At 52.7% G+C, this 15,000-nt stretch overlaps 1 protein-coding gene across 1 annotated transcript in view; it reads left to right on the top strand.

Annotated features, from left to right (window-relative positions):
- Positions 1-953, top strand: part of LOC147087026 (DNA replication complex GINS protein PSF1-like) — a 128,245-nt gene extending 127,292 nt beyond the window's left edge. Inside the window, exon 5 of the mRNA XM_085978017.1 lies at positions 897-953. Coding sequence (XP_085834143.1) covers positions 897-953 — 57 coding nt within the window. The remainder of the gene's footprint in view (positions 1-896) is intronic.
- The last annotated feature ends 14,047 nt before the right edge of the window (positions 954-15,000 follow it).

Raw genomic sequence — 15,000 nt, 5'->3', positions numbered from 1 at the left:
CAAAGTTGCACTACGGGGGGAAAAGAAAGCCGGGCCTGCATCACCGGTTCAAATCCCAGCAGAGCTCACAGTGGCCGTTCGCCGAGGTCCCGACGACGAGCCGCCAGGCAGCACGCGAGCCCGCAGAAGCTCCCTTCAATTCGACTGCGGTGTTAATGCTTGCAAGACGGTGGCAAAGTCCATTGTTGTCCGATCCGGACGAGAAGAGGGGAGCAGCAGAGCTTGCGTGTGAGAGAGAGAGAGAGGTTGAGAGATAGGCTCGGCACAAGATAAGAGATGATGCACGAGACTGGAAGAGACGGAAGTCGAAAGAAGGGCCGCAGGCCAAGGTCACACAGGGGGAAGCCAACGAACAGCAAAGACATGAGGCGGAGGCGTCAGTAGGCAGCAGAATTAGAAAAGCAAAGAGGGCCAGGCTTTTTGTTGCATCAAAGTCAAGCCAGGACACCTCCCCATCTCGCCATCTTCTCTTTTTTTCTCTGCCTGTCATTGAACCGCAAAAGTCCATGCTGAACGAAGAACCACCCAAGCGTGCCAGGGCCGTCCCTGTCTCAAGCCGACCGAAACCAACTGCCGTGCGCACACACACACATCACCTTCTCGGTGCACCGTTCAAATTCCACCCCAACTCCTCCAACTCGGGCTCTCTGACCGATCTAAACTCGTTTGCTATCCCGGACCGGTGCGACTGTTTTGCCTGTTCGTGCGAGTTCGGCGAGTTTTTGTTTGGAATGTAACCTCTCGCCCGCGCAAGAGGCGCCGGACGCGGCCGACCATGGCTCCGGGCAGATGCAAGAAGCAAACCCCGGGAAGCTCTCCTGCTGGTGTGTGTGCGTGTGTAACAGTACAAAAAAAGCCGACACAACGAAAGCCCACCTTGCCGGGCTCGCGACCAGGCCGGACCGTCCATACGAGTGCGAAACGACTCGACATTAGCAGAAGCATTAGAGTGAGCACAGACGGGACTTTTGGGAACTTTGGTTGAGGCACAGAAGGGTTTTTGGTGTTTTTGCATCAGGCTGAGCGCGCACGCGCGCGGAACCACCGTCAGGACGGAAGACCAACCAAGTCGCGAGAACACGCTCGGGGTAAAGCTAGCGAAATACGACCTTTCTTTATTAGCCACCACCACCATCACCACCACCACCACCAACAATCGCTTTGTCTTGCTGGGCACATGGCCTCCCCACCACAGAGAGGTTGGTGCCGGGTTCAACTTAATTGTGTTTGCAACCGGTAACCGTCAAGGCAAGAAAAACCACTCACACAACAACAACCTACACCACGCGTGCGTGTGTCTGTCTGCGTGCGCGTTTCTTTGCTGAAATTTGCCAGAGAAATAGCGTCTTCAGCTAGCAGAACGGGACGCACTGAGCACACAAGATTTCGTGCACAAGACGCGGACACCCGCTCCGCTGCCTGAATAGGACCACTGAGAATCACAGGACGTCTCGGACTCACGCGAAAGAGTTTCAAGGACAAAGAGAAGGGCGCGGCCAAGGAAGAAAACACCGGGAGCTGCGCCGACACCCTCTCTCTGACTCGCCGTGTGCATGCCCGTCTTGTCACCAGCGACAGAAACGAGAGGAAACCCTGAAATAGCCTGAACACCAGCCTCTCTCTATACTGGGCCGACCCGGGGACTCCCACTACGGACGCGAGTCACCAAATCGGTCGTACGGGCCCACTGAGCGCACGACACAGGGGAATCTCGTTGCAAACACTGCGTGTGCATACGTTGCTCACAAAGCTCAATGGGGTCACAGGCCCTGACCCGCTCAGAGGCACCTGTGTGACAAGACAACAAATGGAACTCGCTGGAATGTTTCTGCTGTCTTGTCATTTTAGACGGACCCACTGAGCGCACAACACAGTGGAACTCTCTGACAAACACTGCTTGTGCGTTAGCCCCAGTAAACAACTCAGTGGGGTCACAGGCCCTGACCCGTTCAGAGGCACCTGTGTGACAAGACAACAAATGAAACTCGCTGGAATGTTTCTGCTGTCTTGTCATTTTAGACGGACCCACTGAGCGCACAACACAGTGGAATCTGACAAAACACTGCTTGTGCATTAGCCCCAGTAAACAACTCAGTGGGGTCACAGGCCCTGACCCGTTCAGAGGCACCTGTGTGACAAGACAACAAATGAAACTTTAAAGACGCTGGCATGTACGTCTTGTTTCTGCTGTCTTGGACGGGCCCACTGAGCGCACAACACAGGGGAACTTGGTGCAAACACTGCGTGTGCATAAGCCATAAAACACAAGCTCAGTGGGGTCACAGGCCCTGACCGGTTCAGAGGCACCTGTGTGACAGACAGCAAATGAAACTTAGACGCTGGAATTATTTATATGTTTCTGCTGTCTGTCTACGATTTCAGATTCACACTTAGAGTTTTTTGTCATTAAGTCATAAAAGCCACAAAACCATTTTAATATGACTTTCCAATACTCTTTGAAAGGTCTCTATATTGATAAAATGAGCCTTTTAGCAAAGTAACACTTTTCGGGCATTTTCAAAGTGCTCCCGCTGAGTGAATTTTGTTCTGAAAATCGTGTTCCCGAAAATCTCCGGGCACCCCGCCAACCCCCCCTGCCAGAAATGACAAGTGTCAAATCAGCGGGTCAAACGGCCACCTCTATCCGACCAGGAGCACCCAAATCGCCGCAAATGGCACTTTTTTTTTTCTTCATCGGGACTTCCGACTAGGTTAATGATTTCCCAAGCTGCAACTCATAAACTATGTCCTGAGACACTTGCCAGAAATGACACATGTCAATTTGGCGGTAGCAACTCACTTTCCCAAGCCGGAAAGCATCACCCGAGGCCGGCGTGAAGCGGCCGAATCTTTTCTCACCGGACTTCCGTGATTTGGTTAATCATGTCTCGAAATCAAAAAATGCACATGTCAATTTGCCGGGAGCAACTCACTTTCCCAGGCCGGGAAGCAACACCCGAGGCCCGCAAAAGGCGGCCGAATATTTTCTCATCGGACTTCCATATTTTGGGGGTTGGATTCTCTCCCGCATTCCAGCCCCCTGGCCACGGGTCGCTCATTCACTTTCAGCCCGGGCCTTGCCAATTTGGTTAATCAGTTAGCCATGCACCAGACTCGGCCTCGCCTTTTTCATTTATGGTTAATGATGTGCCCAGGCTGGGACTTAGTCTCTCCAGCAGCCAAAACTTTTCACTGGTTAATGAGGTGCCCAGCCCGGCACTTAGTCTCTCTCCCCAGCAAGCTTACTTGGTCGGCCGACATTTGGATCCATTTTCGGGGCTTAATCGGGTCGAATACGGTCCCTTACGCAAGGGGAGCCGAAGCCCCGGCCTCTGCCAGGCGTCAGGCTGCCGTTTTTTAAGCCCGACCAAAAACCCGAAAATTGGTTAAAAATGGAAATAAATTTCCACCCAAAAAGGGTTAAAAGTCGGTTGGACGGCAGCCCGGGTCGGTCTCTGCAGACCTGGAGGCCCTAGACAGTAATCTGGAAAACAGACCAAGTCTCGAAAAACCACCTCCTACCATTCTCCAGGTACCCCGCCAATCCCCCCTGCCAGAAATGACAAGTGTCAAATCAGCGGGTCAAACGGCCACCTGTATCCGACCAGGAGCACCCAAATCGCCGCAAATGGGCCTTTTTTTTTTCTTCATCGGGACTTCCGTCTTGGTTAATGAGTTCCCGAACTCCAACTCATAAACTATGTTCGGAGACACTTGCCAGAAATGACACATGTCAATTTGGCGGTAGCAAATCACTTTCCCAAGCCGGAAAGCATCACCCGAGGCCCGCGTGAAGCGGCCGAATCTTTTCTCATCGGACTTCCGCGTTTTGGTTAATCATGTCTCGAAATCGTTAAATGCACATGTCAATTTGGCGGGAGCAATTCACTTTCCCAAGCCGGAAAGCATCACCGGAGGCCCGCTTAAAGGGCCCGAATCTTTTCCCATCGGACTTCCGTGTTTTGGTTAATGATGTCTCGAAATCATAAATGGCACATGTCAATTTGCCGGGAGCAACTCACTTTCCCAGGCCGGGAAGCATCACCCGAGGCCCGCAAAAGGCGGTCAAATCTTTTCCCTTCTGTACTTCCAGTACAACTTTGAACGGCCATATCTCCGCACTCCCGCGTCGGAGCCAAGCCGTTCTTACACCGTTAGACGCGGCTTCCCGTGCCCGTTCGAATGCCGCCCTGCTCGGCGGAAAAGGAGAAAATTTTTATTTTTCGGCCGATTTCTGGAAAAAAATTTCCCGCTCTGAACTCGGATTTTTCGGCTTTAATCGTTTCGTATACGGTCCCTTACGCAAGGGAGCCGAAGCCCCGGCCTCTGCCGGGCGTCAGGCTGCCGTTTTTAAGCCCGACCAAAAACCCGAAAATTGGTTAAAAATGGAAATAAATTTCCACCCAAAAAGGGTTAAAAGTCGGTTGGACGGCAGCCCGGGTCGGTCTCTGCAGACCTGGAGGCCCTAGACAGTAATCTGGAAAACAGACAAAGTCTCGAAAAACCACCTCCTACCATTCTCCAGGTACCCCGCCAATCCCCCCTGCCAGAAATGACAAGTGTCAAATCAGCGGGACGGATTTGACTTTTGTGACCGACCGCCGGAACTTTTTTCGGCTACAGGCAGTCAAATTTTTCTCCTTCCGGACTTCCAGTACAACTTTGAACGGCCATATCTCCGCACTCCCGCATCGCAGCCAAGCCGTTTTTACACCGTTAGACGCGGCTTCCCGTGCCCGTTCGAATGCCACCCTGCTCGGCGGAAAAGGAGACATTTTTCTTTTTCCGGCCGTTTTCGGGAAAAATTTTTCCCGCTCTGAACTCCGATTTTACGCCTTTTATCGATTCGGAGACGGTCGCTTACGCCAGGGAGGCGAAGCCCGGGCCTCTACCGGGCGTCAGCCTGCCGTATGTAAGCCCGTCCGAAACATGAGTTCCCACTTTTGGTTATCCAGTTGTCAATTTTAAAATTTCAGTTAATGAGTTGCCTCCTTGGTTAATCATTTGTCGCTCTGACATTTGGTTAACCAGTTGCCGATGTTCAAATTTCAGTTATTGAGTTGCCTCTTTGGAATTTCAGTTAATGATTTGGCCCTTTGTTTACTCATTTGTCCCTGTGTCTTTTGGTTAACCAGTTGTCGATGTTCGAAATTCAGTTACTGAGTTGCCTCCTTGGTTAATCATTTGTCGCTCTGACTCTTGGTTAACCAGTTGTCGATGTTCGAAATTCAGTTACTAAGTTGCCTCACATTTTGTTAACCAGTTGTCGATGTTCGAAATTCAGTTAATGAGTTGCCTCCTTGGTTAATCATTTGTCGCTCTGACTCTTGGTTAACCAGTTGTCGATGTTCGAAATTCAGTTAATGAGTTGCCTCCTTGGTTAATCATTTGTCGCTCTGACTTTTGGTTAACCAGTTGTCGATGTTCGAAATTCAGTTAATGAGTTGCCTCCTTGGTTACTCATTTGTCGCTCTGACACTTGGTTAACCAGTTGTCGATGTTCGAAATTCAGTTAATGAGTTGCCTCCTTGGTTAATCATTTGTCGCTCTGAGTTTTGGTTAACCAGTTGTCGATGTTCAAATTTCAGTTAATGAGTTGCCTCCTTGGTTAATCATTTGTCGCTCTGACATTTTGTTAACCAGTTGTCGATGTTCGAAATTCAGTTACTGAGTTGCCTCCTTGGTTAATCATTTGTCGCTCTGACATTTTGTTAACCAGTTGTCGATGTTCGAAATTCAGTTAATGAGTTGCCTCCTTGGTTAATCATTTGTCGCTCTGACTCTTGGTTAACCAGTTGTCGATGTTCGAAATTCAGTTAATGAGTTGCCTCCTTGGTTAATCATTTGTCGCTCTGACTTTTGGTTAACCAGTTGTCGATGTTCGAAATTCAGTTAATGAGTTGCCTCCTTGGTTAATCATTTGTCGCTCTGACACTTGGTTAACCAGTTGTCGATGTTCGAAATTCAGTTAATGAGTTGCCTCCTTGGTTAATCATTTGCCGCTCTGAGTTTTGGTTACCCAGTTGTCGATGTTCAAATTTCAGTTAATGAGTTGCCTCCTTGGTTATTCATTTGTCGCTCTGACATTTTGTTAACCAGTTGTCGATGTTCGAAATTCAGTTACTGAGTTGCCTCCTTGGTTAATCATTTGTCGCTCTGACATTTTGTTATCCAGTTGTCGATGTTCGAAATTCAGTTAACGAGTTGTCTCCTTGGTTAATCATTTGTCGCTCTGACTCTTGGTTAACCAGTTGTCGATGTTCGAAATTCAGTTAATGAGTTGCCTCCTTGGTTATTCATTTGTCGCTCTGACATTTGGTTAACCAGTTGTCGATGTTCAAATTTCAGTTAATGAGTTGCCTCCTTGGTTAATCATTTGTCGCTCTGACACTTGGTTAACCAGTTGTCGATGTTCGAAATTCAGTTAATGAGTTGCCTCCTTGGTTAATCATTTGTCGCTCTGGCTTTTGGTTAACCAGTTGTCGATGTTCAAAATGTCAGTTAATGAGCTGCTCTTATGTTCTATGATTTCCTACCTTGACAACTCATTAACCAGTGTTTCAAACAATGCACCAGGCCATTTGACGACCCCAACTCGGTTCCACAAGCGGGAAAGCAGCACCCCAAGGTCCGGTAAGGGGGCCGAATACACTCCCATCCGGAATTCCGTCCCAAATGTGAATGACAAGTTTTCAGTTAATCAGTTGCCTGCTTGGTTACTCATTTGTCGCTCTGACATTTGGTTAACCAGTTGTCGATGTTCAAATTTCAGTTAATGAGTTGCCTCTTTGAAATTTCAGTGAATGAGTTGGCCCTTTGGTTACTCATTTGTCCCTGTGTCTTTTGGTTACCCAGTTGTCGATGTTCGAAATTCAGTTAATGAGTTGCCTCCTTGGTTAATCATTTGTCGCTCTGACTCTTGGTTAACCAGTTGTCGATGTTCAAAATTTCAGTTAATGAGCTGCTCTTATGTTCTATGATTTCCGACCTTGACAACTCATTAACCAGTGTTTCAAACAATGCACCAGGCCATTTGACGACCCCAACTCGGTTCCACAAGCGGGAAAGCAGCACCCCAAGGCCCGGTAAGGGGGCCGAATACACTCCCATCTGGAATTCCGTCCCAAATGTGAATGACAAGTTTTCAGTTATTCAGTTGCCTGCTTGGTTAATCATTTGTCGCTCTGACATTTGGTTAACCAGTTGTCGATGTTCGAAATTCAGTTAATGAGTTGCCTCCTTGGTTAATCATTTGTCGCTCTGACTCTTGGTTACCCAGTTGTCGATGTTCGAAATTCAGTTAATGAGTTGCCTCCTTGGTTAATCATTTGTCGCTCTGACATTTGGTTAACCAGTTGTCGATGTTCGAAATTCAGTTACTGAGTTGCCTCCTTGGTTAATCATTTGTCGCTCTGGCTTTTGGTTAACCAGTTGTCGATGTTCAAAATTTCAGTTAATGAGTTGCCTCTTTGAAATTTCAGTTAATGAGTTGGCCCTTTGGTTACTCATTTGTCCCTGTGTCTTTTGGTTTACCAGTTGTCGATGTTCGAAATTCAGTTAATGAGTTGCCTCCTTGGTTAATCATTTGTCGCTCTGACTCTTGGTTAACCAGTTGTCGATGTTCGAAATTCAGTTACTGAGTTGCCTCCTTGGTTAATCATTTGTCGCTCTGACTCTTGGTTAACTAGTTGTCGATGTTCGAATTTCAGTTAATGAGTTGCCTCCTTGGTTAATCATTTGTCGCTCTGACTCTTGGTTATCCAGTTGTCGATGTTCAAAATTTCAGTTAATGAGTTGCCTCTTTGAAATTTCAGTTAATGAGTTGGCCCTTTGGTTACTCATTTGTCCCTGTGTCTTTTGGTTAACCAGTTGTCGATGTTCGAAATTCAGTTAATGAGTTGCCTCCTTGGTTAATCATTTGTCGCTCTGGCTTTTGGTTAACCAGTTGTCGATGTTCAAAATTTCAGTTACTGAGTTGCCTCTTTGAAATTTCAGTTAATGAGTTGGCCCTTTGGTTACTCATTTGTCCCTGTGTCTTTTGGTTAACCAGTTGTCGATGTTCGAAATTCAGTTAATGAGTTGCCTCCTTGGTTAGTCATTTGTCGCTCTGACTCTTGGTTAACCAGTTGTCGATGTTCAAAATTTCAGTTACTGAGTTGCCTCTTTGAAATTTCAGTTAATGAGTTGGCCCTTTGGTTACTCATTTGTCCCTGTGTCTTTTGGTTAACCAGTTGTCGATGTTCGAAATTCAGTTAATGAGTTGCCTCCTTGGTTAATCATTTGTCGCTCTGACTTTTGGTTAACCAGTTGTCGATGTTCGAAATTCAGTTAATGAGTTGCCTCCTTGGTTCATCATTTGTCGCTCTGGCTTTTGGTTAACCAGTTGTCGATGTTCAAAATTTCAGTTAATGAGCTGCTCTTATGTTCTATGATTTCCGACCTTGACAACTCATTAACCAGTGTTTCAAACAATGCACCAGGCCATTTGACGACCCCAACTCGGTTCCACAAGCGGGAAAGCAGCACCCCAAGGCCCGGTAAGGGGGCCGAATACATTCCCATCGTGAATTCCGTCCCAAATGTGAATGACAAGTTTTCAGTTATTCAGTTGCCTGCTTGGTTACTCATTTGTCGCTCTGGCCTTTGGTTAACCAGTTGTCGATGTTCAAAATTTCAGTTAATGAGTTGCCTCTTTGAAATTTCAGTTAATGAGTTGGCCCTTTGGTTACTCATTTGTCCCTGTGTCTTTTGGTTACCCAGTTGTCGATGTTCGAAATTCAGTTAATGAGTTGCCTCCTTGGTTAATCATTTGTCGCTCTGACTCTTGGTTACCCAGTTGTCGATGTTCGAAATTCAGTTAATGAGTTGCCTCCTTGGTTAATCATTTGTCGCTCTGACATTTGGTTAACCAGTTGTCGATGTTCGAAATTCAGTTAATGAGTTGCCTCCTTGGTTAATCATTTGTCGCTCTGGCTTTTGGTTAACCAGTTGTCGATGTTCAAAATTTCAGTGAATGAGTTGCCTCTTTGAAATTTCAGTTAATGAGTTGGCCCTTTGGTTACTCATTTGTCCCTGTGTCTTTTGGTTTACCAGTTGTCGATGTTCGAAATTCAGTTAATGAGTTGCCTCCTTGGTTAATCATTTGTCGCTCTGGCTTTTGGTTAACCAGTTGTCGATGTTCAAAATTTCAGTTAATGAGCTGCTCTTATGTTCTATGATTTCCGACCTTGACAACTCACTAACCAGTGTTTCAAACAATGCACCAGGCCATTTGACGACCCCAACTCGGTTCCACAAGCGGGAAAGCAGCACCCCAAGCCCCGGTAAGGGGGCCGAATACATTCCCATCGTGAATTCCGTCCCAAATGTGAATGACAAGTTTTCAGTTAATCAGTTGCCTGCTTGGTTAATCATTTGCCACTCTGACTTTTGGTTAACCAGTTGTCGATGTTCGAAATTTCAGTTAATGAGTAGCCTCTTTGAAATTTCAGTTAATGAGTTGGCCCTTTGGTTACTCATTTGTCCCTGTGTCTTTTGGTTACCCAGTTGTCGATGTTCGAAATTCAGTTAATGAGTTGCCTCCTTGGTTAATCATTTGTCGCTCTGACTCTTGGTTAACCAGTTGTCGATGTTCGAAATTCAGTTAATGAGTTGCCTCCTTGGTTAATCATTTGTCGCTCTGACATTTGGTTACCCAGTTGTCGATGTTCGAAATTCAGTTAATGAGTTGCCTCCTTGGTTAATCATTTGTCGCTCTGGCTTTTGGTTAACCAGTTGTCGATGTTCAAAATTTCAGTTAATGAGTTGCCTCTTTGAAATTTCAGTTAATGAGTTGGCCCTTTGGTTACTCATTTGTCCCTGTGTCTTTTGGTTATCCAGTTGTCGATGTTCGAAATTCAGTTAATGAGTTGCCTCCTTGGTTACTCATTTGTCGCTCTGGCTTTTGGTTAACCAGTTGTCGATGTTCAAAATTTCAGTTAATGAGTTGCCTCTTTGAAATTTCAGTTAATGAGTTGGCCCTTTGGTTACTCATTTGTCCCTGTGTCTTTTGGTTACCCAGTTGTCGATGTTCGAAATTCAGTTAATGAGTTGCCTCCTTGGTTAATCATTTGTCGCTCTGGCTTTTGGTTAACCAGTTGTCGATGTTCAAAATTTCAGTTAATGAGCTGCTCTTATGTTCTATGATTTCCTACCTTGACAACTCATTAACCAGTGTTTCAAACAATGCACCAGGCCATTTGACGACCCCAACTCGGTTCCACAAGCGGGAAAGCAGCACCCCCAAGCCCCGGTAAGGCGGCCGAATACATTCCCATCGTGAATTCCGTCCCAAATGTGAATGACAAGTTTTCAGTTAATCATTTGCCACCTTGGTTCATCATTTGCCACTCTGACTTTTGGTTTCCCAGTTGTCAGTTTTCACATTTCAGTTACTGAGTTGACTTTGTCTTTCTCACTCTGTGTATCTCTATCTTCTCTCTGTCTCTCTCAGTGTATGCGAGTGTCTGTGTGTGTTCCACTGCCGCCCGGCCAACCGGGTCCAAAGGCCCGCCACGTTACACACGAAAAACCCCGGTCTCGCTTCGGAGCGACGGGCACCCGGCTTCTCGGTGTCGGACCGACTCCGTTCAGATACCGTTGGATGCCCCTTGCCCCTGGCTTGCTCTGGCAGCCGGCGCGTGCAGGCCGCCCCCTGCCCCGCCGTCTCAGTGGTCGGAAAGCGGTCTCCAGCCAACGGCTGTACCTCGGCCGCGGAAAGAGGCAGCTACACAAGCGAGGTACTGCTCTGTGCGGCCCCGCCACCCCGTTCAGCTGCCGTTGTCCCCGACCGGATCGGACTTTCCTTCCCGACGTTATCCCCGATACGCTGCCGCTGACCGACGGCCCGTCAGCCGCTGCGGGACGGCGACACTTTCCCGAACTCGCCCGGGGCCACTTCGGCAATATAGTGTGCGCCGGAGCCGGGGCTTTCCAACGAGCCATCCCCGAACGAAATCGGACACGGGAGTCGGGAGCGACAGGCGTTCGACTGGTGCCGGGCAACCGGGTCCAAACGCCCGCCTTGTTAAACACACGTACACCCCAGGCTCGATTCGGAGCGACGGGCACCCGGCTTCCCGGTGTCGGACCGACTCCGTTCAGATACCGTTGGATGCCCCTTGCCCCTGGCTTGCTCTGGCAGCCGGCGCGTGCAGGCCGCCCCCCGCCCCGCCGTCTCAGTGGTCGGAAAGTGGTCTCCAGCCAACGGCTGTACCTCGGCCGGGGAAAGGGGCAGCTACACAAGCCAGGCACTGGTCTGTGCGGGCCCGCCACCCCGTTCGGCTGCCGTTGATCCGGACCGGATCGGACTTTCCCTCCCGAAGTTATGCCCGATAAGCTGCCGCTCACCGGCGGCCCGTCAGCCGCTGCGGGATGGCGACACTTTGCCGAACTTGCCGGGGTCCAGGCCGATAATATAGTGTGCGCCAGCGCCGGGGCTTTCCAACGAGCCCTCCCTGACCGAAATCGGACACGGGAGTCCAGAGCGATAGGCGTTCGACTGCCGGCCGGCCAAACACAGGCAATCCCCCGCCGTTGCGGACCCGCTCCAGGACAACCGGGTCCAAACGCCCGCCTCGTTACACGCACGAAAACACCGGGCTCGATTCGGAGCGACGGGCACCCGGCTTCCCGGTGTCGGACCGACTCCGTTCCGGTACCCTTGGATGCCCCTTGCCCCTGGCTTGCTAGGACAGCCGGCGCGTCAAGGTGGGCCCCCGCGGCTCCGGCTCAGCAGTCGGAAAGCGGTCTCCAGCCAACGGCTGTACCTCGGCCGGGGAAAGGGGCAGCTACACAAGCCCGCTACTGGTCTGTGCGGCCCCGCCACCCCGTTCAGTGGCAGTTGACCCCGACCGGATCGGACTTTCCTTCCCGAAGTTATCCCCGATAAGCTGCCGCTGACCGACGGGGCGGCAGCCGGTACGGGTCGCCGACACTTTCCCGAACTTGCCGGGGTCCAGGCCGATAATATAGTGTGCGCCAGTGCCGGGGCCGTCCAACGAGCCCTCCCTGACCGAAATCGGACACGGAAGTCCGGAGGCAAAGGCGTTCGACTGCCGGCCGGCCAAACTCAGGCAACCTCCCGCCGATGCGGACCCGCTCCCGGACAACCGTGTCCAAACGCCCGCCTTGTTACACGCACGAAAACACCGGGCTCGATTCGGAGCGACGGGCACCCGGCCTCCCGGTGTCGGACCGACTCCGTTCCGATACCACTGGATGCCCCTTGCCCCTGGCTTGCTAGGACAGCCGGCGCCTCAAGGTGGGCCCCCGCGGCTCCGGCTCAGCAGTCGGAAAGCGGTCTCCAGCCAACGGCTGTACCTCGGCCGGGGAAAGGGGCAGCTACACAAGACAGGTACTGCTCTGTGCGGGCCCGCCACTCCGTTCGGTGGCAGTTGACCCCGCCCGGATCGGACTTTCCTTCCCGAAGTTGTCCCCGATACGCTGCCGCTGACCGACGGGGCGGCAGCCGCTACGGGACTGCGACACTTTCCCGAACTTGCCGGGGTCCAGGCCGATAATATAGTGTGCGCCAGCGCCGGGGCTTTCCAACGAGCCCTCCCTGACCGAAATCGGACACGGGAGTCCGGAGCCAAAGGCGTTCGACCGCCGGCCGGCCAAACTCAGGCAACCTCCCGCCGTTGCGGAACCGCTCCCGGACAACCGGGTCCAAACGCCCGCCCTGTTACACGCACGAAAACACCGGGCTCGATTCGGAGCGACGGGCACCCGGCTTCCCGGTGTCGGACCGACTCCGTTCCGGTACCACTGGATGCCCCTTGCCCCTGGCTTGCTAGGACAGCCGGCGCGTCAAGGTGGGCCCCCGCGGCTCCGGCTCAGCAGTCGGAAAGCGGTCTCCAGCCAACGGCTGTACCTCGGCCGGGGAAAGGGGCAGCTACACAAGCCAGCTACTGGTCTGTGCGGCCCCGCCACCCCGTTCAGTTGCAGTTGACCCCGACCGGATCGGACTTTCCTTCCCGAAGTTATCCCCGATAAGCTGCCGCTGACCGACGGGGCGGCAGCCGGTACGGGTCGCCGACACTTTCCCGAACTTGCCGGGGTCCAGGCCGATAATATAGTGTGCGCCAGTGCCGGGGCCGTCCAACGAGCCCTCCCTGACCGAAATCGGACACGGAAGTCCGGAGGCAAAGGCGTTCGACTGCCGGCCGGCCAAACTCAGGCAACCTCCCGCCGATGCGGACCCGCTCCCGGACAACCGTGTCCAAACGCCCGCCTTGTTACACGCACGAAAACACCGGGCTCGATTCGGAGCGACGGGCACCCGGCCTCCCGGTGTCGGACCGACTCCGTTCCGATACCACTGGATGCCCCTTGCCCCTGGCTTGCTAGGACAGCCGGCGCCTCAAGGTGGGCCCCCGCGGCTCCGGCTCAGCAGTCGGAAAGCGGTCTCCAGCCAACGGCTGTACCTCGGCCGGGGAAAGGGGCAGCTACACAAGACAGGTACTGCTCTGTGCGGGCCCGCCACTCCGTTCGGTGGCAGTTGACCCCGCCCGGATCGGACTTTCCTTCCCGAAGTTGTCCCCGATACGCTGCCGCTGACCGACGGGGCGGCAGCCGGTACGGGTCGGCGACACTTTCCCGACCTTGCCGGGATCCAGTCCGATAATATAGTGTGCGCCAACGCCGGGGCTTTCCAACGAGCCCTCCCTGGCCGAAATCGGACAAGGGAGTCCGGAGCGAAAGGCGTTCGACTGCCGGCCGGCCAAACTCAGGCAACCTCCCGCCGTTGCGGACCCGCTCCCGGACACCCGGGTCCAAACGGCCGCCCCGTTACACGCACGAAAACACCGGGCTCGATTCGGAGCGACGGGCACCCGGCTTCCCGGTGTCGGACCGACACCCTTCCGGTACCACTGGATGCCCCTTGCCCCTGGCTTGCTAGGACAGCCGGTGCGTCAAGGTGCGCCCCCGCGACTCCGGCTCAGCAGTCGGAAAGCGGTCTCCAGCCAACAGCTGCACCTCGGCCGGGGAAAGGGGCAGCTACACAAGCCAGGTACTGGTCTGTGCGGGCCCGCCACCCCGTTCAGTGGCAGTTGACCCCGCCCGGATCGGACTTTCCTTCCCGAAGTTATCCCCGATAAGCTGCCGCTGACCGACGGGGCGGCAGCCGGTACGGGTCGGCGACACTTTCCCGAACTTGCCGGGATCCAGTCCGACAATATAGTGTGCGCGAGCGCCGGGGCTTTCCAACGAGCCCTCCCTGACCGAAATCGGACACGGGATTCCGGAGCGAAAGGCGTTCGACTGCCGGCCGGCCAAACTCAGGCAACCTCCCGCCGTTGCGGACACGCTCCCGGACAACCGGGTCCAAACGCCCGCCCAGTTACACGCACGAAAACACCGGGCTCGATTCGGAGAGACGGGCACCCGGCTTCCCGGTGTCGGACCGACTCCGTTCCGGTACCACTGGATGCCCCTTGCCCCTGGCTTGCTAGTACAGCCGGCGCGTCAAGGTGGATCCCCGCGGCACCGGCTCAGCAGTCGGAAAGCGGTCTCCAGCCAACGGCTGTACCTCGGCCGGGCCAAGAGGCAGCTACACAAGCCCGCTACTGGTCTGTGCGGCCCCGCCACCCCGTTCAGTCGCAGTTCACCCCGACCGGATCGGACTTTCCGTCCCGAAGTTATCCCCGATAAGCTGCCGCTGACCGACGGGGCGGCAGCCGGAACGGGACTGCGACACTTCCCCGAACTTGCCGGGGTCCAGTCCGATAATATATTGTGCGCCAGCGTCGGGGCTTTCCAACGAGCCCTCCCAGACCGAAATCGGACACGGGAGTTCGGAGCCAGAGGCGTTCGACTGCCGGCCGGCCAAACCCAGGCAATCTCCCGCCGTTGGGGACCCGCTCCCGGACAACCGGGTCCAAACGCCCGCCCAGTTACACGCACGAAAACCCCGGGCTCGATTCGGAGCGACGGGCACCCGACTTCCCGGTGCCGGAC

Source organism: Somniosus microcephalus, unplaced genomic scaffold (genome assembly GCF_052327205.1).
Source record: "Somniosus microcephalus isolate GS21.2 unplaced genomic scaffold, FLI_Smic_1.0 unresolved_chr6, whole genome shotgun sequence".
In the NCBI taxonomy this organism is placed as follows: Eukaryota; Metazoa; Chordata; class Chondrichthyes; order Squaliformes; family Somniosidae; genus Somniosus; species Somniosus microcephalus.
This window is presented reverse-complemented; position numbering and strand designations above follow the sequence as displayed.